At 42.1% G+C, this 25,894-nt stretch overlaps 1 protein-coding gene across 1 annotated transcript in view; it reads right to left on the bottom strand.

Moving 5' to 3' along the window:
* prdm5 (PR domain containing 5) overlaps window positions 1-12,008 on the bottom strand; it is a 74,338-nt gene extending 62,330 nt beyond the window's left edge. Inside the window, exons 1-3 of the mRNA XM_047373945.1 lie at window positions 11,734-12,008; window positions 11,037-11,120; window positions 4,418-4,540 (exon numbers count right to left, since the gene is read on the bottom strand). Coding sequence (XP_047229901.1) covers window positions 4,418-4,540; window positions 11,037-11,120; window positions 11,734-11,832 — 306 coding nt within the window. The 5' untranslated portion in view covers window positions 11,833-12,008. The remainder of the gene's footprint in view (window positions 1-4,417; window positions 4,541-11,036; window positions 11,121-11,733) is intronic.
* Window positions 12,009-25,894: the final 13,886 nt, after the last annotated feature.

The following is a 25,894-nucleotide window of genomic DNA, read 5'->3' as shown; positions in this document are numbered from 1 at the left end:
GCCAGATTTATACTGACAAGTGCTTATGTTTTTTGAGCAAAATGCCAGGTTAGCGTTAACTGTCGGGATATTATGCGTTTTTACGTCATATGTATAAGCAGCACCTGAAGGACAGCTTTGCTGGCTGCAGCAGCAGCTCACACTAATAGGCACAGTGGAGTTACATCAGATTAAATTAGCTTTGCGCTACACACTTAAAAGATCACCCACACATCACCGTCACCTCCACAACGTCCAGCAAAGCTGAACCTTTAAAAATGCACCCACCGCCGTGTCGGCACTGTAGCATGTCCTTCTAAAAAATGAATTCTGGTGCTCACTGCAACACATGAGCAGCTACAAGGAGTTGATGCAGTCCAGCGCCTTCCTACCGTAACACGAAGGCAGTCCTCCAAATAAGCTAGTCGCATCAGAATTTAATTGACTTTTAAGTTCATTGAACCCATAAATGTAGGTTGTCATCACTTAACCAAAAGAATTAAGTGAGATTAAAGTAAATAGGCCCCAAACATGAACTACAGCCCAAATACTCTTTGTAGAGTGTTGCTCCCGTGAACAGTGGAGAATGTAGTCTAGATCCTGTAGCCTGGGAATATATGGCGAAAGTAAATGCGCCTAAATAATCAGTCAACCCCAGAAATATCAATCCCTATTAAATTAGAAAGTCCCCAAACTAACAAATATCTTATATACTTTTACAGGGTCTATGTTGTTGTCTGTTTGACTGAATGCACCCAGTCCATGCTTCTACAAAGAGCATATAAATATCTCAGGTGGTGAGTCACTTAGACGGAAGCTAAGCATTATATTGTTTTTATGTTCATACAACCAGGAATTTTAATTTACAAAATGGAGTATTGTTGTGTCCAATTAAACATGTGCCATACATTTAGTATGCCTATAGATAACAGATAGGCAGATTTTTAAGAGCTGAACAAAAACATGACTCACGTGGTCAGCTTTAAATAATGTGTTTACTTTGTTTAACAGGACATTAAGAAAAAAAAGGAAATAATGGACCTGGAAAAAATAACACAGATCTTATAGCGCTCTCACACTAACGAATGTTCTATTATTATTGATATCAAAAATCTTATCAGAAATAATTTGAATTCCTAATAATATCTGATTGAAGCAGTGGTGTTAAATGTTTATATGTGTAGGAATAATTTACATACCATGTGGCCCAGCTGTGAACTGGGATTGCTTCTCCTCTCCCTTTCATTGGGACAGTTCTGCATTTACAGTGGGGAGAACAAGTTTTTGATACACTGCCGATTTTGCAGGTTTTCCCACTTGCACAGCATATAGAAGTCTTTAATTTTTATCATAGGTACTCTTCAACTGTGAGTAACAGAATCTAAAACATAAATCCAGAAAATCACATTGTGTGATTTTTAAATAATTAATTAGCATTTTATTGCGTGACCTATGTATTTGATCACCTAACAACCTGTACTTGTTTCTTCCCACTGTATGTTGCATGCTGTGTTTTATAGAGGTTTAAGCTGAACTGTCTGATTGCTGTTTGAATATTGTTGAACTCTGAAGCGCGGCTGTGCAGCAAAGTTTCAGCTCAGCGTATTCACCGTGGTTTTGATTAACTGAGTGGTGACTCAGCTGCAGTTAAAGCGGACATTAAAGCAGACCGAGGCAGCGAACTGAGTCTCGTGTTCATCTCCATTGTTTCACCATTTCGGGCCCTTTGTGTTTTTCACTGTGTTCCCGCTTTGGGGGTTTCATGACTGTATGCTGAAGTAGCCCTGTTAGCAGGTAAAGAGCTAAGCCGCACCCGAAGGCGCTCCATTTGTGGAAACCCTTTGCCTCCCACTGATTGTGTTTTCCATATTCCAAGTCAATCCAAAGCTTTGAACCACTTCTCCTCAGTCCATAAACTGCTGGTTTGATCTCCAACTGCCTTTAGCATGTATCCTTATTTTTGGTTATTAATGGACCCCTTTCGTAGCATAGTGCACGCTTAAGTAGGTGAAAAGTTGCTGATCAGAATAGTTGCATGTAAGAGAGGCTATTGGTTTAATACATTTTCACATAAAGAGACAGCGTTTGTGTTTATTTTGTGTAAGAGTGATTATCTGTCAAATTAAGGTTAGTGTTCCCCACCATTCGGTAAAACGGTTGATAACACAGTGATATTTAGTGTGGTTTTGGTTAATAATTATCAATTATTAATGATAATTAACTAATTCTTATTTTTTAGTGCTGTGAGCCCAATAATCACACCACCAGAGTGTATCTCTGATCTCGATTTATAAGAAATTATTTTTGGTTAGAATGTACAGGTCCTTCTCAAAATATTAGCATATTGTGATAAAGTTCATTATTTTCCATAATGTAATGATGAAAATTTAACATTCATATATTTTAGATTCATTGCACACTAACTGAAATATTTCAGGTCTTTTATTGTCTTAATACAGATGATTTTGGCATACAGCTCATGAAAACCCAAAATTCCTATCTCACAAAATTAGCATATTTTATCCGACCAATAAAAGAAAAGTGTTTTTAATACAAAAAACGTCAACCTTCAAATAATCATGTACAGTTATGCACTCAATACTTGGTCGGGAATCCTTTGGCAGAAATGACTGCTTCAATGTGGCGTGGCATGGAGGCAATCAGCCTGTGGCACTGATGAGGTCTTATGGAGGCCCAGGATGCTTCGATAGCGGCCTTTAGCTCATCCAGAGTGTTGGGTCTTGAGTCTCTCAACGTTCTCTTCACAATATCCCACAGATTCTCTATGGGGTTCAGGTCAGGAGAGTTGGCAGGCCAATTGAGCACAGTGATACCATGGTCAGTAAACCATTTACCAGTGGTTTTGGCACTGTGAGCAGGTGCCAGGTCGTGCTGAAAAATGAAATCTTCATCTCCATAAAGCTTTTCAGCAGATGGAAGCATGAAGTGCTCCAAAATCTCCTGATAGCTAGCTGCATTGACCCTGCCCTTGATAAAACACAGTGGACCAACACCAGCAGCTGACACGGCACCCCAGACCATCACTGACTGTGGGTACTTGACACTGGACTTCTGGCATTTTGGCATTTCCTTCTCCCCAGTCTTCCTCCAGACTCTGGCACCTTGATTTCCGAATGACATGCAGAATTTGCTTTCATCCGAAAAAAGTATTTTGGACCACTGAGCAACCGTCCTGTGCTGCTTCTCTGTAGCCCAGGTCAGGCGCTTCTGCCGCTGTTTCTGGTTCAAAAGTGGCTTGACCTGGGGAATGCGGCACCTTTAGCCCATTTCCTGCACACGCCTGTGCACGGTGGCTCTGGATGTTTCTACTCCAGACTCAGTCCACTGCTTCCGCAGGTCCCCCAAGGTCTGGAATCGGCCCTTCTCCACAATCTTCCTCAGGGTCTGGTCACCTCTTCTCGTTGTGCAGCGTTTTCTGCCACACTTTTTCCTTCTCACAGACTTCCCACTGAGGTGCCTTGATACAGCACTCTGGGAACAGCCTATTCGTTCAGAAATGTCTTTCTGTGTCTTACCCTCTTGCTTGAGGGTGTCAATAGTGGCCTTCTGGACAGCAGTCAGGTCGGCAGTCTTACCCATGATTGGGGTTTTGAGTGATGAACCAGGCTGGGAGTTTTAAAGGCCTCTGGAATCTTTTGCAGGTGTTTAGAGTTAACTTGTTGATTCAGATGATTAGGTTCATAGCTCGTTTAGAGACCCTTTTAATGATATGCTAATTTTGTGAGATAGGAATTTTGGGTTTTCATGAGCTGTATGCCAAAATCATCTGTATTAAGACAATAAAAGACCTGAAATATTTCAGTTAGTGTGCAATGAATCTAAAATATATAAATGTTAAATTTTCATCATGATATTATGGAAAATAATGAACTTTATCACAATATGCTAATATTTTGAGAAGGACCTGTATTATTTCTGAATTATGATTTTTATACAAAATTTTGATAAACATTTATAATCAATAATCATAATCCCTTACAATAGTCTTTTGAAAGCAACTTGTTGTAATGGGTTTTACTTAGTAGTACCACAGTAAATGGGGCTAAATACAAACCATGCAACACTTTTAAGATTTTTTGAGGGGCAAACAATTTGAAAACCATTTATCCATTTCCTTTCACTTTACCGTTATGCACTACGTTGTGTTGGTCTGTCACATAAAATCACAATGAAACAAGTTGAAATCTGTGTTTGTAACATGATAAAATGTGGAGAAGTGTGAGGCAAATGGATACTTTTGCAGGAAACGACAAACTGCTGCTTTCTTGACCAAAACTATAAGGAAAAAGTGAAAAAGTGGATTATTCTATAAATGCTTCTAGGCAACAGAAGCGATTCTTTACTTTATTATCCTGCAGCCTGTTTTATTGATTGGGTGAAGGCTGATGGATTCATTGTCTACTGAGTGGAAATGTACCTGAATGGCTGCCAAGTTCTTCTGCTCCTGTGAAGGCGCCTGATGAACAAACCGCAGCCAGTTGGCATGGCGAGGATTACTTGCATCCAGAATATACAGAACATCCCCTTTACTGCCACGAACCTGAAAAAGGAAGGAAAACAGAGCAACTGTGGGAGCTTTCAGTAGTGAACAACTGGTTCTTTTTTTACTTTCTTCTTCTGATGCCTTGAAGATTGGTCCTCTGTACAACAAAAAGAGCTGGCCTTTCCTGTGAACACCTGGTCACTGAACACAGCTCTATAGCTCACAATGTGACACCAACAGATAACTGTGGTATTTTTTTTTTACTGGTTACCATCACCTATCTCCCACCCGCAAGTAATGAGAGTCAGTTTTTACATCAGCTTTGGCTCATTGATCTGCAACATAATTAAATGTTTCCTTTATCACACACAAACAGGAAATCTCTTTGGATAAACATGTGTTTTTCCAGACAGCTGTGTTCTCTGATAATGGATGTATTTTCTACTAAATTCCAATTATGTCTCCTGCTAAGACTGTGTACTGTGCTCACTTTTTAATTCTAGTTACTATTAATCATGAAACATTTTTGCATGATCTGCCATAACTGTAAGTGTAACCTCCCATCTGTATTTTGATAGTTGGTGACATTTTTAATAAATTTGGCACATTGAGCCTTGTGGGAATCTATTGCTCCACTTTAGAAACTGGGGATTTTAAAGACAAAAAAAAAAAAAACGGCATCATATATTTTTGTGTAAAATCAGTTGAAAATCCAAACTTTGTATTTGTTTAATTTGTCTCCATACAATGATCTTATTATAAACATGGCTAGTCCTCCTACTCTCGGTAGCAGTCTGTAGGTTTTCCTTTGCCTTCATCGCACTGATGTAATACATGTTAACATCTGTTGACATCTGCCTTTTGAGTACAAAGGGAAACTGTTTGATTGGCTTTCAGATAGAATGAGATTTCCCAGCAGTTGTTGTGAGTATTTATTAGCTCCGGTCACCATTGATGAAGTAACAGGCAACAATATTCTACTATCACTGACAGCAATCATGGACAGAAAATATAGATTAGGCACATAAAGAAATGTTGCGTTTGGGGAACAGTGCTTCAGCAGCACCTTTGTACTCTACTAGGGTGAAACAGTGCACAAAACTCACTTACATACCTCGATCACGATCCTGCACACCTTTGGTACGTTTTAATCAAGAGAAACAAACAAAATATTTTTATGTATTTATCAAAAAGTAACTAAAAATGTTAAATGTTTCTGACAGAAATCAACATTTCCTGGCACCACAAAAAGTGAGCAGTTTTGAACCTATTAGAAATTTGGTTTGATTTCATCAATTACCAATAAGGTGACTTAATGGAACCACTGAAAAATGGTCAATGTTGTTGTTAAGAATTTGTTTAAAAGATTGCTATTACAAAGGCTGTTACAAAATGCTGGCATAAACCTTTGGTTCGGTCCACCTTTCTTTTTCCATCATTGCTGTAGCTAATTAGGAAACCTTAATGTGTCCATATAACAGACTTCAGTGAAAGCTGGGTTTCCTCTGGCTTTGTTTTGGTGTTGCTTTTTAAGGTTCCATAACAGAACACAGAGTTATGCGCATAAATGTTCTGCATGTGTTCAGGTGTAAAACGCTGTATTTGTTCACTACACATGTTTCTATGCATCTAATGCTGTAGCATACAGCATCTGATCTGAAACTAAGTCAGGCTGTTACATTTATTTGGACATGTAGGAAAATTAAATAGCAGGAACATTGCAACTAACCTGTGTGCTACTGCTAAGTGCAGCTGAAATCTCAGCAATTGCCCAACAATAAAGTTTTTCAACCTAATGCAAAATGATCCAGACACACTGTCTGGACTGATGGAGACTCACTCACGTCAGCATGCTGAATGCTTGACCGAACTGACGGCCGCCCAACTCATTCTCTTATTAACCTAATAATTACTTGACCACTTTGAATCACTCATAAAATCCACGATTGAGTAAAAAAAAAAAAGAAAAAGAAATGGGTTTGAGTGCTTGAATGATCCTAGAGGCTATGTTGTCTGGGGCTTAAATGCCCCTGGTAGGGTCTCCCAGGGCAAACAGGCTCTAGGTGACGGGTCAGACAAAGAGCGGTTCAAGAACCCCTCATGACGACTACAAAATCGAGGCACGTGACGTCGCCCGGTACGGCGGAGCCGGGGTCCCACCCTGGAGCCAGGGCTGGGGTCGGGACTCATCGGAGAGCGCCTGGTGGCTGGGTTGCTCCTTGCGGGTCCCGGGCGGGCCAAGCCCGAACGAGAGACGCGAGACCATCCCCTAGTGGGCCCACCACCTGCAGGGGGAACCGTGAGGGACCGGTGCAAAGAGGATTGGGCGGCGGAAGAAGGTGGAGACCTCGGCGGCCCAATCCCCGGATGTTTAGGCTGGCTCTAGGGACGGGGAATGTCACCTCGCTGGGGGCAAGGAGCCTGAGCTGGTGCGGGAGGTCGAGAGATATTGACTAGAAATAGTCGGGCTCGCCTCCACGCGTGGCGTGGGCTCTGGAACCCATCTCCTCAAGAGGGGCTGGACTCTCTTCTACTCTGGAGTGGCCCACGGGGAGAGGCGGCGGGCTGGGGTGGGTTTGCTTGTCGCCCCGCAGCTCAGCCGTCTCGTGTTGGGGTTTACCCCAGTGGATGAGAGGGTCGCATCCCTGCGCCTTCGGGTTGGGGAGAGGTCTCTGACTATCATTTCAGCCTACGGGCCAAGTGGTAGTGCGGAGTACCCAGCCTTCTAGGCTTCCTTGTCGGGGGTGCTGGATAGTGCCCCTCCTGGGGACTCCATTATTCTGCAGGGGGACTTCAACGCCCACATGGGAAACGACGGTGACACCTGGAGAGGCGTGATCGGGAGGAATGGCCTCCCCGATCTGAATCCAAGTGGTGTTTTGTTATTGGACTTCTGTGCTAGTCACGGATTGTCCATAACGAACACCATGTTCAAACATAAGGGTGTCCATCAGTGCACTTGGCACCAGGATACCCTAGGCAGGAGGTCAATGATCGACTTTGTTGTCGTATTATCAGACTTTCGGCCGCATGTTTTGGACACTCGGGTGAAGAGAGGGGCTGAGCTGTCCACTGATCACCACCTGGTGGTGAGTTGGATCCGCTAGGGGATGAGAAAGCCGGACAGACTTGGCAGGCCCAAGGGCAAGTGAGGGTCTGCTGGGAACGTCTGGCGGACCCCTTGGCCAGGGATGTATTCAACTCTAACCTCCGGGAGAGCTTTGACCAGATTCCGAGGGATGTTGGAAACATAGAGTCCGAGTGGACCGTGTTCTCCGCATCTATTGTCGATGCTGCTGCCCGTAGCTGCGGCCGTAAGGTCTGCGGTGCCAGTCGCGGTGGCAATCCCCGAACCCGGTGGTGGACACCGGCAGTAAGGGACGCTGTCAAGCTGAAGAAGGAGTCCTATCGGCTGTGGTTGGCTTGTAGGACTCCTGAGGCGGCTGACGGGTACCGTGGGGCCAAGCCGTGGGAGGAGTTCGGTGAGGCCATGGAGAAGGACTACCGGTTGGCCCCGAAGTGATTCTGGCAAACCGTCCGGCGCCTCAGGAGGGGGAAGCAGTGCTTCGCCAACACTGTTTACAGTGGGGGTGGGGAGCTGCTGACCTCGACTGGGGACATTATCGGCCGGTGGAAAGAGTACTTCGAGGATCTCCTCAATCCTGCCATCACGCATTCCCTGGTGGAAACAGAGGCTGGGGACTCAGGGTTGGACTCTTTCATCACCCAGACTGAAGTCACCGAGGTGGTTAAAAAGGTCCGCGGTGGCAGGGCTTCGGGGTTGGATCAGATCCGCCCTGAGTACCTCAAGTCTTTGGATGTTGTGGGGCTATCATGGTTGACACGCCTCTTCAACATTGCGTGGCGGACGGGGAGAGTGCCTTTGGATTGGCAGACTGGGGTGGTGGTCCCCCTACATAAGAAGGGTGACCGGAGGATGTGTTCCAACTACAGGGGGATCACACTCCTCAGCCTCCCTGGTAAAGCCTTAACCAGGGTATTGGAGAGGAGAGTCCGGCCGATAGTGGAACCCCGGCTTCAGGAGGAGCAGTGTGGTTTTCGTCCCGGCCGTGGAACACTGGACCAGCTCTATACCCTCTACAGGGTACTCGAGTGTTCATGGGAGTTTGACCAACCGGTCCACATGTGTTTTGTGGACCTGGAGAAAGCATTCGACTGTGTCCCTCATGGTGCCCTGTGAGGGGCTCCAGGAGTATGGAATCGGGGGCCCTTTACTAGGGCCATCCGATCTCTGTACAAGCGGAGCAGGAGTTTGGTCCGCATTGCCGGCACTAAGTCAGACCTGTTCCCGGTGCATGTTGGACTCCGGCAGGGCTGCCCTTTGTCCCCGGTTCTGTTCCTAACTTTTATGGATAGGATTTCTAGGCGCAGCCAAGGGCCGGAGGGGGTCTGGTTTGGGGACCAGAGGATTTCGTCTCTTCTTTTTGCAGATGACGTGGTCCTGCTGGCCCCCTCTAGCCAAGACCTACAGCATGCACTGGGGCGGTTCGCAGCCGAGTGTGACGCGGCTGGGATGAAGATCAGCTCCTCCAAGTCCGAGGCCATGGTTCTCGACCGGAAAAGGGTGGCTTGTCCTCTTCAGGTTGGAGGGGAGTTCCTGCCTCAAGTGGAGGAGTTTAAGTATCTCGGGGTCTTGTTCACGAGTGAGGGAAGAATGGAGCGGGAGATCGACAGACGGATCGGTGCGGCTGCCACAGTAATGGGGGCACTAAAAAATTGGTAAATAATTACTTTGCATAACATACAGTGCCTCACAAAAATATGAAAACACCTTGAACTTTTACATTTTGTCACACTTTAACCACAAACTGCAATGTATTTAATTTATGTGATCGACCAACACAAAGGACTGCATAATTGTGAAGTTAAAGGAAAAGGACACATGTCCCACAAAGGTCCCCTTTACTCTGACACCCCTAATTAAAATCCAGCGCAGCACTGCCTTCAGAAATCACTTTATTAGTACGTTGAGGCCATTTGTGTCCTATTTATTCTCAGTGTAGAAACAGTTCTTCTCTAAAGGTGTCAGAGGTTTGTTAGAGAACTTTAGTAAACAAACACCATCACGAAGACGAAGGAACACAGCAGACAGGTCAGGGATAAAGTGGTGAAGAAGCACCACGCTACATTTTTTTAAAAACTTGATCATATTTCTCCAATAGAAGCTTTTCTTCATTGGCTCCCTGTTTAATCCAGCATAGAATTTTAAATTCTACCTCTAACTTATAAATAGGGTGGGTGACATGACAACAATATCATATCAAAGTTTTTTACAGTAAAATCATGATCACAAGTTTATTTAGGTTTCCTTACATAAGATCATAGTCTTAAATTTAAAGAAAACATAAACATGTTCTCTTTTTAGGCTTTATTAATTTGCTCTTTACTGTGCATCTATTCAAACAGAAGAAATCTTCACTGATTTCATAAATATTGACAAAAACATTTCAGATCACTTTAATAAGTCAAGCAGTATACAATCCGTCCAAACCTGATTTGCTGGAGGAAGCATTTCAGCTCTGCTGTTGCTCAAGCAACAGGAGAACATTGTTCCTTCTTTTGGTTCATGCATACTTCTCAAATTGAGAAAAAGAAACTTAATAATCAAGCAACTAGAGAGCTGAGACACTTTGAGAACAATCACCAGCGATACATTCGCGTTGTAGCACAGCTGCTACTAAGGGTATGATTACCTCCTTTTTTATAAAAAGAGTCAATAGGAACAGGTTTTGTGCATTGGACTTTTTGAAAAATTTAAAAGAAAGACAAACAAATCTACTTGTTTTTCAAAGTAAACATATGAAATCATACTGATACTTTACAGGCGTAATGCAGGATTTAAGTAACTTTGTATTTCTTCCAACATGAGATCTGGGTCTACTGTAAAAACAACCAGGGTTGTAGACCAAAGCATATTAATGTGTTACAATGGTCCAATGAAACTCTAACTGAACAATCTGTGTCCATTGACACTATCTCTTCAATCTGACTGAGCTATTTTGCCGAGAAGAACAGGAAAATATTGTCGTCTCTAGATGTGGAACCCTGGGAAAGTCATACCCCAAAAGAGTTGCAGCAGTAACAGTAGCAAAAGATGGTTCAACAAACTATTGACTCGGGGAGGGGTTGAATACAAATGCATGCCACACTTTTCAGATTTGTTTATCTAAACTGATCAGGAAAATTATTTATCATTTTACTTCAGAACTTGGTACTTCTTTGTGTTGGTCTATTGTATAAAATCTCAATACAATTTGTGACAAAATGTTCAAAGGTTATTAAGACTAGGGAAAGGCTGTGTAAATACATGTGTTAGAGATGCACACAAACCGTGGAAACATGTTTTAGAATGTGCCATTGTCCTGTAATGATTATTCCTCAATTATTACAACTTTAAATGTAACTTCAACTAACTTTAAGTGGCATGTACCACGACTTTTTTTGTTTCATAATCACAGTCATAATCTTCAGTTTTCTCACTAAAAATGTGTGTACATTGAAAGGTGTACAGCATGGCGCATGTGTCATTCACCTCCCACATCAGCCTGGTGTCCGAGCTTTCATCCAGCTCACTGGGCAGCTTTTTCTCACCGGCGAAGGGGCCAAACTTTTCTCCCTTGAACACGAGGAGAGGGGATAACTTCAATAAAAATCATAAAACACGTCATTGCAGATTGATCGCCTAATTTCTGCGCTGTTAATATGATAGCTAGAAGTATAGCAAAACGAACATTTACAAGGGGCGTGGTTAAAAGTTGTAACACTGTATTCATGCTCATCTTCAGCTAGTGCTACCTCAGTTTGAACTATATGACAAAGCGACTACATCCCAGGTGACGCCTGAACTCCGCCATCCTCTGACCCTTTTTACAGCTTTGGCCGTCTCTTGTACCTTTGTGGAGTGTGTGTGACGGCGTGTAGGGAAGTGTATGTCGTAAGCAAAAAGGTTGAGAAACTTGGGATAAATGACTATGAACGCAGAGGCATGAGACCCTTCCTCGCGGACATGAGTTCATGGAGTGAACAGAGAAGCCGCTGCAGTTGCTGTAGCTACGTGGCACCTAACGTCACAGCAGCCTGGAGCTCATACCGAGGCTTTGACAGCGACTGAGAGAAACAGGCGAGCAAACAATCTATCTACAGCACTAAAAAAACATTTTAAAGCAACTTTAAACGCTTCCGGTATTCAAACTCATACCCAAGAGTTGTCCCAGTCAGAAACCACAAACCTTTTTCACTCGCCTCGCCGTGTAAAGACCGATTCCATCCTGGACCTTTGACGATTTCAGAGAAAATCTGTCTGGCACGTACATACCCAACATTGTCATCACTTGGAAACGTTTCCTTCAGTGATAATTAGTTGGTTGTTTCATATGTCAGCGGAAGTGGAAGAGTTTTCTCAGTTTGAATTGAAAGCAGATAGTTTCTTCTCAAGGCGGTCCAGATTGAACCTCTGTGAGTCCTGCTGTAGGAAGGCAAAGCGGCGTCCTGATTGGTCCAAAGTTTGAAGCCGGGGGCAACCTTTCTGTCGTGCTACACGCTGCAGCCTGCATTTCAGTTCTTCTGCATTGGAGAGGGTGCTTAGCACAGCAGCTGGATTGTACAGTTGTAGCATGCACAGTTTTCAATGGTGTTATAACTTATCAAATAGCAGCAAACAACTAAAAACAAAAATACTAAAAGAGTCAATCCAAGTAAAAGCTAAGCAAGTTTTACAGCAAAACGTCCTTAAAACACTGAAAACGTCTGTATTGAAATACACAGAATTTTTAATGATTTTACCAAATCTTGAACATTATCAGAGATTTTTTCCTGAGTCAGCCTTTGCCTTTTAGACTAAATCACACATATTACCAAAAAAATGCAATGGCTGCAAATGATGAGCAATTAGAGCTTCTCAAACCATGAGAATTAAAATTCTCTGATCTATTCCAGAAAATACTAAAGTACTTAAGTAAAGCTCCTCTAACAGTGGGTTTAAAGGAAATAGTGATTTAGTTCAATTTTTTTAAATATATGTTTTTCACCATCAAACATGGTGATGGAACCATTATGTTCTGACCATATTCATCTCCAACAATTACAGAGATACACACATGAGAGACGGAAATGTAGATGCAGTGAAATTTGGAACGATTAGGAATGGAGCTGTTTTCCAAAAATCTCCAGAGTTCTAGCTGGTGCATATTTTACCGTACGCAAAAAAAATATGAACCGCAGCTATGATTCTCAATCTGTGGTACAGGTACCACTGATGTTACTCAGGCTGCCTGTAGTGGTACTTAGAAGAAATTTTTGTTTCAGCTATTTATAAGGGAACTATGGAGCAAATTTGCAAATGCAAACTAAACTGTGGGTTTGTGCTAATGAACACGAAAAGACAAAAAGATGAGGAGCTCAAACATATGATTTGCTTCAGTCAAAAACTACTCTTAATGGAAGTGTGGTGCTGAATGTTTCAATAGTCGCCAATATAAATTGAACCAGACATGAGAGTACCTGAAAAAATGCTGGTGGCCAATTCATGCTGCGTTCCATTTACTTTAAAAGCCAGAACTTGGATCTGGGAATGACATCATACCCAACCTAATCGTATTCAAAACCATTATGATTTGCTAATCATTGAGCTCTATAACAATTCTAACTCTGTTTGCAAGACAATGTATTTTTTAGCAACTTGTGCACTTAAATGTTATAACAACATATTCAGAAAAACAGATCTTATACAATAACCTACCAAGATCGGTGACTTACAAATACAATACAAATCAATTAGTGCAAATAACAGTTTGTTGCTGTGGCAGCCAGAGCTAATGTGCAGCAACCATATTGGATTTTTGAGGTTGGGTTTAGAAGAACACTTCGAACTTGCCACTTGGAATTCTGAGTTAAAGACTTCCTGTATTTTTGTACAAAGGAAAGTAAAATTAAATCATGCTCTCTTTTGTTCTGCCTTTCCTTTTAATGAAAAAAAAATTAAAAACTCCAAATCCTGTTGTGGGGCTGCACGGTGGGACAGTTTTTAGAGCCATTAGAGCAGCAAGAAGGTCGTGAGTTCTTTCTGCATGCAGCATGCATTCTCTCCTGTGCATGTGTGGGTTCCCCCCACAGTCCAAAACATCACTGTTTGTCTCTGTGTTGCACTGTGATGAACTGATGAAATGTCCAGGGTGTACCCTGACTCTTTCCTGATGACCTCTGGAGATAGGCACCAGCACCCTGTGATGCTGCAATGATTCGCAGGTATAGACAATGGATAGATGGATGGATGATGTCCTGCTGAACTTCGAAATAACTGTTATTACAGTGGTACTTGGAAGACTTAGTATTTACTGAGATAGCACTTGCTATAAAAGGTTTGAGAGCCAATCCCAAAAAGGAAAGAAAACACAAAAGCAGCTATTTGAAACAAAACTGATAGGGGGTGACCAAGCCACATCCTGAACCTGAGAAAGATGAAGGAACTCTCGAAATCTGAATATGGTTTTGCATCAGTATACTTTGGTAGAGTTTGTCAGCTTTATAAAGAAGAACTAGAAAAATGTCAAAGAGAAAGGTGTGCAAAGAAAGTCTGATAATTTCCAAGAAGACTTGAGGTTTTTATTTTTTCCAGAGGTGCTGTAAAGGTGTACCCAAGATCCTTTGACATAGATTAAAAGGAACTTCATGTCCAATTACCCCACTTACCATTAACCTGAAATCAAATCGTTCTGTGTGTCTTGGCTTAAATTCATCTGTGGTATTGTGATTCTTATGGTTCTGGCCTGAAGCCAGCAGCAAAGCAACCTTATGATCCCACGAGAAGACATATGACTAAAGAAACATATGCAAACAGAAATAAACCAAATTGAAACCAGGTACTGATTTCTTTTTAAGTACCTAGATAAAAACGAATAATGGAAATGATATTTCGTTACATTCCTGAAGCTGCCACATATATTGTTAGCACACTTAACGAAAGCAGGCATAGGGTAACAAACTGCAAACTCAAGTTGTATTCTAATTGTTGCTGTAGATACATAGCAAGTCAAGCATCGGTGTTCAAAGTTTCCACTAGTTCATCCACAGCAGATGAACTAGAAGTTTGTAACATGGTCCAAAAACAGAAGTGTAAATTTGTCAAGAGCTGGCTGAATATCATAGTGCTAAAGTGTAAAACTAATTTTGGAACTATTTGCTAACAAACAGAAAATAAATACATTTATAGTACCTTGTAAAAGTTCCAATATGCCTTGACCCTTTTTCATCTCTTCACATTACAATCCAAAACTTAAAATGTATTTTATTGGAATTTTAGCTAATCAAAGTCATACTTTTTTAAACATATGAAAATTGGAAAACTTTGCCATGCATTTGTATTCAGCCCCCTAAGTCAATATTTTCTAGAACCACCTTTCACTGCAGTCACACCTGCAAGTCATCTGGTTCACCTCCACTAGCTTTGCACCTATAGACACTGAAGGTTTTGCCCATTTTTCTTAGCAAAACATTTCAGGCTCTTTCAAACTGTATGGAGAGCATGTGATCAGCAATTTTCAAGTGCTGTCACAGCTTCTCAGTTTGGATTTGGGTCTAGACCTCTGAATATTCTTCAACCTATATCATTCCATTGTAGGTCTTCCTGTATTAATAGGATCATTGTACTGCTGGACCTCTGCCTCAGTCTAAGAGGCCTTACCCAGTAAATATCTTTATCCATCTTCACATTTGACATGCTTACCAGCATTCCCAGCTGATGAAAGGCATCCCCACAGCATGATGCTGCCTCCACCATGTTTCACTGGACTTTAGTCTTCTTAGGCTAATATGTTTTATAACCTAACCCTGCTGTAAGCTACTATTCAACTTTGTCCCTGACCTGCCCGCCATATTCACAGATCTCCATGATGCAGTTTTTTTAATTTATGTTCTACAAACCTTAGGTTTTCACAGAACTGGATTTATACTGAGAATACATTGGACACATGGACTATTTACTTTAGTGACATTTGAAAGCAACAGAAAGCAATTTAGAAACCACAGTTCCTTTTCCTTCGTGTTCACATAAAATATTAAAATTTAGGCATGAAAAGAAATTTAGGGCAACTCATTAAACATTCTGTTCTTTACAAAGAAAGGTTCTTATTTTTCCTGGTCTCATGTTTTTAATTCCTGGAAAAGAAAGTGATTTAATTGCACCCAAACAGCAAAAATAAGCCTTGTTTAAGTCATTACACAAAAGATATAAACAAGAATGTGTTTGGCCCAGTCACTTTCAACTGTGAGATGTTTGAAGGATTCTTTGCATGTTCTTCCCATTTCAATTCACCCCACAGCATCTCAATGAGATCAAGATGAGCTTTGACTCAGTCCAAGACTTTCTATTTTTTAATTCTCACCCAGTCTTTGGATTTACTGGTGTGTTTTGGGTCGTTGTCATGTTTTGGGGTACAGTTCAGCCTCAGCTTTAATGTTTTACAGATGGTCTCACATTTTCTTCCATCCCCCTCAGTAGAATAGTGGATTCTATGATGGTGAGCTGACAAGGTCCTGCTTCACAGTGTGGATGAGGTTCTTCTCCTGGAACGCTGTATTTGCTTTATGTCAATATTGTCATTATGTTCGAAAATAGCTCGGACCCACATACAGAGAACACTCAGGAGGAGGAAGTAAAATAAAAGGTTGTTTATTGAAGATATAGTCAGGAATGGAACGGACAAAATATCTCACTGTAAGGAGAGAAGTTAAGAGAATGGATCAGTACGGGTAACGGAGGGAAAAACGAAACTAAGAGCAAATAGTTATTTTGATACGAGATCGGCTTACTGAGTTATGATGGTCAGGTCTCCAGGGGTAATGAGATTCAGGTTCCAGGTCTTAAGCAGGTATATCCGTAGAGAATTCACTTGGTGCTGTTCTGTGGAGCTCAGGTTACTGTAAACAAGTTCGATGTGCGGTGGCTTACATTGGAGGGTGGACAGGGTACGCTTGTGGCTTGGCTCAGGAGACGAAGAGAGCAGGAAGTTGCCAGCTTGATGTGAATCCAAACGAAGGTAGATCACAGGATAGGAATCCTCACAACGAAGACAGGCTTGATCCTTCAGAGTTACTTTCAGAAACGTAGTCCAGAAAACTCAGTGACATAGATACAAAGCTTAGGCTTTCAAAATCTGCAGAGGAGCAAAAAACAAAGTTAAACGAGGTCGAAGAACGAAGCATAGACTTAGAGTGTGGCTTGAGTTTGTACCACTGTGGCAAAAAACTTTCGCATTGAAGTGCTGGCAGCCTCCTGCTTAAGTACTCCTCCTGGCAATCAATGGAATAAGTTGCACCTGTCACCCAGCACACCTGAGAGCTCCAGCACCACCTTGAGACTACTGGCTTTATCTGGGAAACGTGGAATGTGGGATGGATGCGAAGACTTGCAGGAAGGCGAAGACGAACAGCAGACGGACCAATTACCGTCTCAATCTCATAGGGTCCAATGAAACAAGCCAAAAGCTTCCTAGACATGGATTTAAGGGGCACATCACGTGCTGACAACCAAACCTTTTGTCCAGGTCGATACTCTGGTGCAGGTCTGCATTTGCGGTCAGCAAAACGCTTGTTTTGATCTGCAGTGCGATTGAGGCTCTGGACAGTTGAGTTCCAAATGGTCTTACAGCGGATGACATGTTGGTGGACGGGTAACAGTGATTTCTCTTTCATCAGCAGCAAACAAGGGTGGATGATAGCCCAGCGAGGCCTCAAAAGGCGAACGTCCAGTGGCAGAGGAGATGTGAGAATTTAAAGAAAACTCTACCCAAGGTAGATATGCACACCAGTCAGAAGGGTTAGTGGACGTGAGACATTGTAGGGTTGATTCTAGCTGCTGATTTAATCTTTCGGTCTGACCATTAGACTGTGGGTGGTAACCTGAAATTAATGAAATCTTGGCTCCAGGAGCTAAACAAAACTGTTTCCAAACCTGCGAAATGAACTGTGGACCTCGGTCAGACAAAATGTCCTGTGGAATTCCATGGAGACGAAAGACGTGTTTAGTGAGGAGTTTGGCGGTTTGAAGGGCTGAAGGACGTTTTCTGAGAGGGACGAGATGGCAGGCTTTAGAAAAACAGTCTACAATAGTGAGAATAGTTGTCATACCAGAAGAGAGGGGAAGACCAGTAACAAAATCCAAAGCTATGTGAGACCAGGGACGACTTGGGATGCTTAGAGGTTGGAGAAGACCTGCAGGGGGCTGGTTACAAGACTTATTCCTAGCACAAGACTGAACAAATTCCTTCACATCTTTATGTAATGTTGGCCACCAAAACCTCCTTTGAACCAATGCGATAGTTCTACTAACACCTGGATGAGCCGAAAACCTTGCTGTGTGCAGCCAATTAATTAATCGAGCTCGTACTGTAGATGGGACGTAGATACAGTTAGGTGGCCCATTGCTAGGATCAGGCTCCTGTTGTTCAGCCTTTAACACCGCGTCCTCAATTTCCCATCTAAGTGCCCCAACCGTCCAACTGGGCGATATGATGGGTGCAGGTTCCCTCACCAAATCGTCTGTGGCGAATTATCTGGAGAGGGCATCAGGCTTAGTATTCTTAGGTCCGGGCCTGAAAGAAATACATAAGTCGAAACGATAGAAAAAATAAGGACCAGTGACACTGATGTGGGTATAGCCTTTTGGCTGACTGTAGGTAGGCCAAATTCTTGTGATCAGTCCAGACTTGGATGGGATGTTTGGCCCCCACAAGCCTGTGGCGCCACTCCTCAAGGGCCAACGTTATCCCCAACGTTAATTGCACAATCATAAGGTCTGTGAGGAGGTAATGATAGAGCCTTATTCTTGCTAAACACTCCCTTCAGGTCATGGTATTCTTGAGTTACATGAATCAAATCGATTCCTTCGTCCTCACTGCTAGCCTGTGGGGGTAGATTTGGTGTGAACCCTGATCTTGGACAAGATGAATGGCAGTTAGCGGACCAGGACTCTATACGACACCTTGACCAGTCTAGATATGGATTATGTTGTTGTAACCAGGGGAATTCTAAAACCAGAGAACCGTGAGATACTGGAAATACAAAACATTATGTATTTTCCCTATGATTGCCAGATAACAGTAGTTCCACTGGCTTGGTTCGTTGTGTTATCTGTTGTAGTCTCTTTCCGTCTAAAGCTAAAACTGAACGTGGTGATTCAAGGACCCCACTTCTATTCCTGCCTGGTTTACCAAATCCAGATCTATGAGATTCTGTTCACAGCCAGAGTCTATAAGTGCAGATATCGTCAATGTACGCTGACCCACTGAGTCACAGGTAAGCTGAATCTGGGGGCTTTACCATTCTGAGCTTGGTCCACCAACCCACCCTTCAAAGCCGGTGGACCCTGTCTTTTAACGGCCCAGGGCAGGCAGGACAGGTTGCTACAAAATGATCGGTGGAACCACAGTAAAAACACTGCCTAGAAACTCTTCATCTTTGTCTTTCTTCAAAAGATACAGCATGGGCTCGGGTTCGGTAGCTGATTGTTGTGAGGAGGTCTTGACAACGGATGGAGAATTACTCCTTAACTGGGGGTGAAAATATGACCTTTCTGCTCGAGCTCTTCTTCCTCTTATTTTGTTATCTATCCTAGTTGCTAATGAAATAACCTCATCTAAAGTAGGAGGCTCCGCTACCAGCGTTAATTCATCCTTTAGAGGATCGTCTAAGGCGTGCAAAAAGGTAGTCTTTAGAGCCTCATTTTTCCAGCCAGATGTAGCTGCCAATGTACGGAATTCAATAGAAAACTCAGTAATGGGTCTTTGACGTTGTTTTAAGGCCCTTAAACATCGGCCAGCACTGGATTTGTCTAATACAGGTGAAAAAGTCTCTCTAAATTCTTTAACGAAGTCATCAAAAGTACAACCAAACTTCTTGCAATCAGGGAAACGGGCTTCAGCCCACTGCAAAGCTTTGCCGGTCAGTAATCCAATTATATATATCTTTACATCATCATGAGGAAAAGAGTGGGGGGACCGGGTAAACACCAAAGAACACTGAAGAAAAAACCCCCACAATTTCCTACTTCACCAGAGAATTTCTCCAGACTAGGGGATGTGACGAAAATGGTTTGACTGAAAGGATTCTGGAAATGCAGAAGCGCCATCTGGAGGAGTGGTGGATGAAGTACCTAGCGTTTGTTGTAACATGGTGGCGATCTGTTCCATCTGTAGGTTGGTTTGACGTTGCTGTTCTGTAAGGTAACGAAGAGAGGAATCATGAAGAGTCCTCCTGAGTGCTTCTGCTGGGTCTTGTTGGCGAGAGTGTTCTGTCATTAAGTTAGAAAATAGCTCGGACCCACATACAGAGAACACTCAGGAGGAGGAAGTAAAATAAAGGTTGTTTATTGAAGATATAGTCAGGACCGGAACGGACGAAATATTTCACTATAAGGAGAGAAGTTAAGAGAATGGATCAGTACGGGTAACGGAGGGAAAAACGAAACTAAGAGCAAATAGTTATTTTGATACGAGATCGGCATACTGAGTTATGATGGTCAGGTCACCAGGGGGAATGAGATTCAGGATCCAGGTCTTAAGCAGGTATATCCGTAGAGAGTTCACTTGGTGCTCTTCTGTGGAGCTCAGGTTACCGTAAACAAGTTGGATGTGTGGTGGCTTACATTGGAGGCTTGGCTCAGGAGACAAAGAGGACAGGAAGCTGCCAGCTTGATGCAAATCCAAACGAAGGCAGATCACGGGATAGGAATCCTCACAACGAAGACAGGCTTGATCCTCGAGAGTTACTTTCAGAAACATAGTCCAGAAAACTCACTGACATAGATCCAAAGCTTAGGCTTTCAAAATCTGCAGAGCAGCAAAAAACAACGTTAAACGAGGTCGAAGAACGAAGCATAGACTTAGAGTGTGGCTTGAGTTTGTACCACTGTGGCAAAACACTCTCGCATTGAAGTGCTGGCAGCCTCCTGCTTAAGTACTCCTCCTGGCAATCAGTGGAATAAGTCGCACCTGTCACCCAGCACACCTGAGAGCTCCAGCACCACCTGAGAATGAGCACAAGTAGCAAGCACAAAAACACAAACACAAACCCAGATCCTGACAAATATGTCCTCTGTTCAAATAAATCAATGTTAGATTTATCTGTTCAAAGATTATTATTGCAGGAGTCCTGGTCCTTGTTTATGTTTTTTCTCTGGTAAAGCAAAATTTCCTCCTTTTGAAAAAAAAAAATCCCCAGAAATCTGAACTTGTGCAGTCTCTGTTTATAGAGGCTAACACTTTCATATCAACCATAACAAATGCTAAATTGACTGAATTTAAGTTCTTGTCATACCGAGTAATCAAAGCTCTTTAAACCTAAGCACATTCACCCTCTCACACACATAAGCAGATCGGTAGGCAACTTGGGGTTAAGTGCCTTGCCCGGGAACACATTGACATTTGACAACCAGAAGCTAGAATCAAACTGACAATCTTTTCAGACTGTGAACGACTACTCTACCCACTATAAAACAGACAACCCAGGAGCATGCTGTTGGTCCAGCGATGACATAAGGTGTTGAGATCTTTTAGCATCTTGCCATCTGCTTCCAAGGTAATCTTGCCTGGACAACCAGACATTGCATTCAGGTAGCTTGCAGTCTGCTTTCATGGTGCTTGGAACATTGAACTTTGTAGAGCATTTTCCATACATTGAAATTGCCGATATCACATTTTTATACTTCTAAATCATGTGCATCATGGCAGATAACCAGGTGACTCTGGTGCAGGCAACAATTTCCACTCTAACCTGTTCGGAAATTTTTTGTAGTTGGATAACAATTATCTAGCGCCGCAGTAACAAGACAAAAATGCCAAAAACAATGCAAAACTGTTTAGGTAGTAATAATATTCAAAACACGCAGTACAGTTATGTCCTCAAGGAGCTAAAAGCAGCACATGGCACTAGCTTAAGTAGAAGGCACGATGCTACTGCTATCAAAGCATTTGCCAAGACCTTATATCAACACACAATAAATTCATGTCTAAAATAAAGTTTGTTGTCATTTTAGCATTATTTTCAGCTTACCATTATGCTGTGTCCATCGTTTCCATAGACAGAAGGAAATTATCTCTTATTTAGATGAAGTCACACGGGTTAACACGATGAGGCGGTCTCTCCTTTCTTCCTTCCAGAATGGGAGACCGCGTCTTTGCAGAGGCTTCTCTCGAACACCGTTTGCTTCTGCAGGGCTCGGAGAGAAAGTCAGCAATGCTTATACCTTAATTTCCCCTCTTTATGAATGAAATCACCGGGTACACAAACAGTGCTTCACTCATACTTAACTTGTGCATATGATCGTGTGATCTTATGACACTCTTGGATCCAGTTTGAAGAGTTTATGTCTTTTTGTCAGCAAAAGACATTAGCGCGCTTTGTCCCCCTCCTATCCCAATGAACACCGGTGTGGAAGAGGGCAGATGTAGCAGCAGCTGTGCTTTTATTCGGGTAGTGGCGTCACAGGAAGTCCGCAGTTATCCCGTTTCCTGGCTGTGCCGGAAGAAGGTTACTGCACTTTATTTTGAAAGTTCCAGAAAAGTCTGTACCGGAGTTTAATGTTGTGTCCATGGCTGTGGGTCCCAACTGTACACAACAAAATGCATTTAAAGGCTAAAAAAAGAGGATTTTGCTTGATATCTTTAAGTGTGAATAAATGATGGGGTGTCCTAACTTATTCCTCACCAGAGACACTTTATTTAATTTGTCATGGGTTGTGCTAATTTTTCACATTACTGTACATCGAAGTTTGTGGGTGAAAACATGTGGGCAATGCACTGTTAAATAATAACCAACCAATCATTTTAAACCAACTGTGGTTTACAACATTCTAAAATAGGATCTGAGTTAAGACATTCCCATTTTAAAAGGCACACTTGAAGGAGTTTATACGATATTGTTTGGAAAGAAAAAAAACATGACCTCCCAAATTTAAAGCACATAGAAGGAAGCAGGTGGGATTTCATGTCAGAGCTTCTGAATTATTTAAACACTAAAGAATGACCAAACAACAGCTTCTAAATATACTGGTTTAAACAAATGCTAAAACTCTCAAACAGACCTCACATGATCTCCATTATAGTCGTTCTATCCCTACTCACCTTGATCTGTTGACTTTCACCCTGCAGGGAGAGATTAGCATCATCTCCAATCACTCACTGTTTGTGTATATTCGGTTTTCGGACACCTCTTCAACAAACCTCTCCTCTCATTAATCTGCGCTGTTTTAGTGTTCTGACAGTTTTGTTTACTGTGTTCAGAGCTTGTGTTTATGCCTGTTGCCTCCTGTTGTGCTGTGGCTCTTTAACTAACTGTTCTGTGATTGGCCCAAATGACAAGCGTTGGTCGACGATTTCAGCAAAGGTCTAGTCATGGTGTACATGTTTACATCAGAGTCAATGAACTGGTGTGTCTGAGTTCCCAAACTGCTGTTTAGGAAATGTTTCTATATTTAACAAGGGGTAAACATGGTTTTTATTTCCTGGGAAGGATTTCTTTCTCTCAGAGAATTACATTTGAACTGCCGTTAGTTGCCTGAAGTCATATTTTTGGTGTGTTTTGAGTTAATTTACAGAAGAGAGTCCCAGCTCATTAACAGGATTGATCACAGCTTTTAGAATGTCTTTGCGTGTCTCTACACCACCTATGTCCTGTTTGATCCATTTTGGTCCCTCCCTGAGTGCTCTGTCAGTGACCTGGCCTTTTAGGGCAGAAATATTAAATGTCATGACCCTCATTTTTACCTTGTGCTCTCCAAACCATTAACTTTCACTTAGCTTTCACTAAGATGCCTTGATTACTCTCTCCACCTGTGAACCCCAACACCTACACATCAAGACAAAGAAGAACTCACAGGGAGATCATCACTGAAAGCATAGAACCCATTACAGGACATTGCATGACAATACTCAATAGGTAATTTTTAGATGAAAGAGATGCACTTTTTAAGCACGGACTAAACTAAATAGAAATATGAAAAACCATGCATCATTTTCTTTCACAATAATACTTCTGCACCTCCAACACCAGTTGCTGCCTTGCTGTGGAAGAGAAAATACCATTTATGTTTTTATAGATCCATCTTAGGTCTTTTCATATCAATTGCATGGCTGAAAAGGGAGATTTCTACAAATGCTGCACACTATAGAGAATTCTTTTTTTTTCACAATAATTTAGCTGTGTTGCAGCACTCTGCTCGCATATGTTGGCAAGTGTAATCATAATTCATAAAGGAATAATGTACATAAATCCAAAATCTGTGTATTTGTTACTGATAAATATAAGTTGATCACACCAATGCTCTGAAGCTGAACAGTGTTTCCTATGTTGCTATGTGTGCAGCCTTATTGAAAAACGTGTATTATGTGGGTGTAAACGGGAGGAAATTAAGGTGAGTTTGTGGAATTGTAAGTTGTGTACCATCTTTAAAGGCATTCATTTCTTTTTTTGCTGTGATGTCACTGTATTGTTTTTTTGTTTAGTTTAGTTTTTTATATTTAAGGATCAAATCACTGTCAACTCACTGGGAATGACATTTCAATGCTGTATGAGTGTCCCCAAGTGGTGACATTATGATTATTAAAATTAATCGGTAAGTAGGTAAGTTTTAAGCGTACAGCATGTTAGTGAGCTGTCAGCAAAGTATAGGGTGAGATTAAGTAATTTTTAATAATGGGTCATATTGCTCTGGTATTAAAGTTGAAGTTGCATCAGTTCTGTAGCAGTGGCACAGCTGCTTGTGAGAGCTCCCGTGCTCATATGGTAGAAGACATTAAGGGTGACATTAAGGGTGCTTTTCATTAGCAACACAGCAACTATTGTAACATTTTTTTAATAATTCCATTAACAGCTACTTGCACTTTCTCTTGCTGCTCTTTCCTGCTGCTCCTCCCCCATACAATGCATTGGCTTCTCTTTGTCTCGTAGCAACCATATGCGCAATTTGGAGGCATGTGTGACAAGCATGTTTGAATGTATTGTTTTTATATTTTTGTGAAATTTGTTTTGTGAAGAATGGCAGTGACTCATAGTTCAGAGTTGAAACTGCTGTGGTGGCTGAAATTACAACAAATTAGGCATTTTGGAGCACTAAAAGCACTACTGTGGGTGTGATTGGGTTATAAGTGGAAATGAGGCTAGAGTGTCCACTCCACCTTCAATGGCATTTGTGGGGCACGACTCAGGCTTAAGCAAAAACTGCTGCTACCAGTCTCCCCAAGCAGCACCAAGCACCCAGATATGATACCACTACAATAATGAACCTTGGAAATGTAAGAATACGCAAAGCAGTTACATAACCCCTAGGGCCTATCACACGTAGTAAAAAGTGCATTGCATTCTTGATGCACCCTAGAAGACTTATTCAAGACCTTGCAGAATTTTGTTTATACTGTTTTAGTCTGGTGTAAAGGGGGCCTAAGCTGTTGCACCCTAGAAAGTGGTGGCAAGAGGGGTCTGGCTAATTTTTCACTTTCCACAGTATTAAATGGGTCAAAGGTGCAGATTTCTGCTTCTTGTGAGCAATTCTGGATGCAAACAAACAACGTGTTTTTAAAAGAGTAACGCATTTTGATAAACAGATATGAATTTCATAGGGTTTATTAAGGTTTCAATGTGTAGATGAATCAAAATAAGTTTGGAATATCACCACACTGATTTAAGAGTTTGAACCTAAACATATCAAACCCTGGAAATGGGACTTTTAGTGGCTGAACTGTAAGTCTCTAAGGACCATAAACTACAGAAACCACATTTAGGACACAGCAAAGGAAAGAACTGAAATAAAGACTTTCTCTTTTTTTCAAAGTAAATATTTTCATTGAGGGAAAACCTCACACTGGCAAACATACAAGTGGTTCCATACAGGATTTTTCCAAATGGATGTGTGCATTCTTCTGAAATCTCCCAAACCTGATACTGTAGATTGAAGGGCCAGACCACCTTTTGTTTCATGTTTCAGAAACCCTCACAGTCCCTCACCACAGCTCCCTTTTTCAAGGCTGCTGCTGCTGAATAGCCAGCAAACCATTTCCTGAAGTTTTGAGGCCACTAGATAAACAATGTTTTCATTTGATAACCTCAGGTCGCCACTATAAGGAGGGTCTTCAGAGGGAGCCTTTTGAAATTACAGTACTGATGAAGCATGAGAAATTACAAGCACTTAGATGTGATTTCATGAGCAGGGGGACCACCCCCTAGGCTGATCAGGCAGGAGGGAGTGGTGGCAGTGTGTGCACAAACGCACACAGTCCTGGAGGTGAGCAAGGCTGTGGCATACCCTCACCAAGACCCACACACATGTGCACTCAAATCCCATTTATTTGCAGACATATCTGAACCCCAACCATGTTCTTATCCCTTAATTTGTATCATCTGTAC

Source organism: Girardinichthys multiradiatus, chromosome 9 (genome assembly GCF_021462225.1).
Source record: "Girardinichthys multiradiatus isolate DD_20200921_A chromosome 9, DD_fGirMul_XY1, whole genome shotgun sequence".
Classification (NCBI taxonomy): Eukaryota; Metazoa; Chordata; class Actinopteri; order Cyprinodontiformes; family Goodeidae; genus Girardinichthys; species Girardinichthys multiradiatus.
This window is presented reverse-complemented; position numbering and strand designations above follow the sequence as displayed.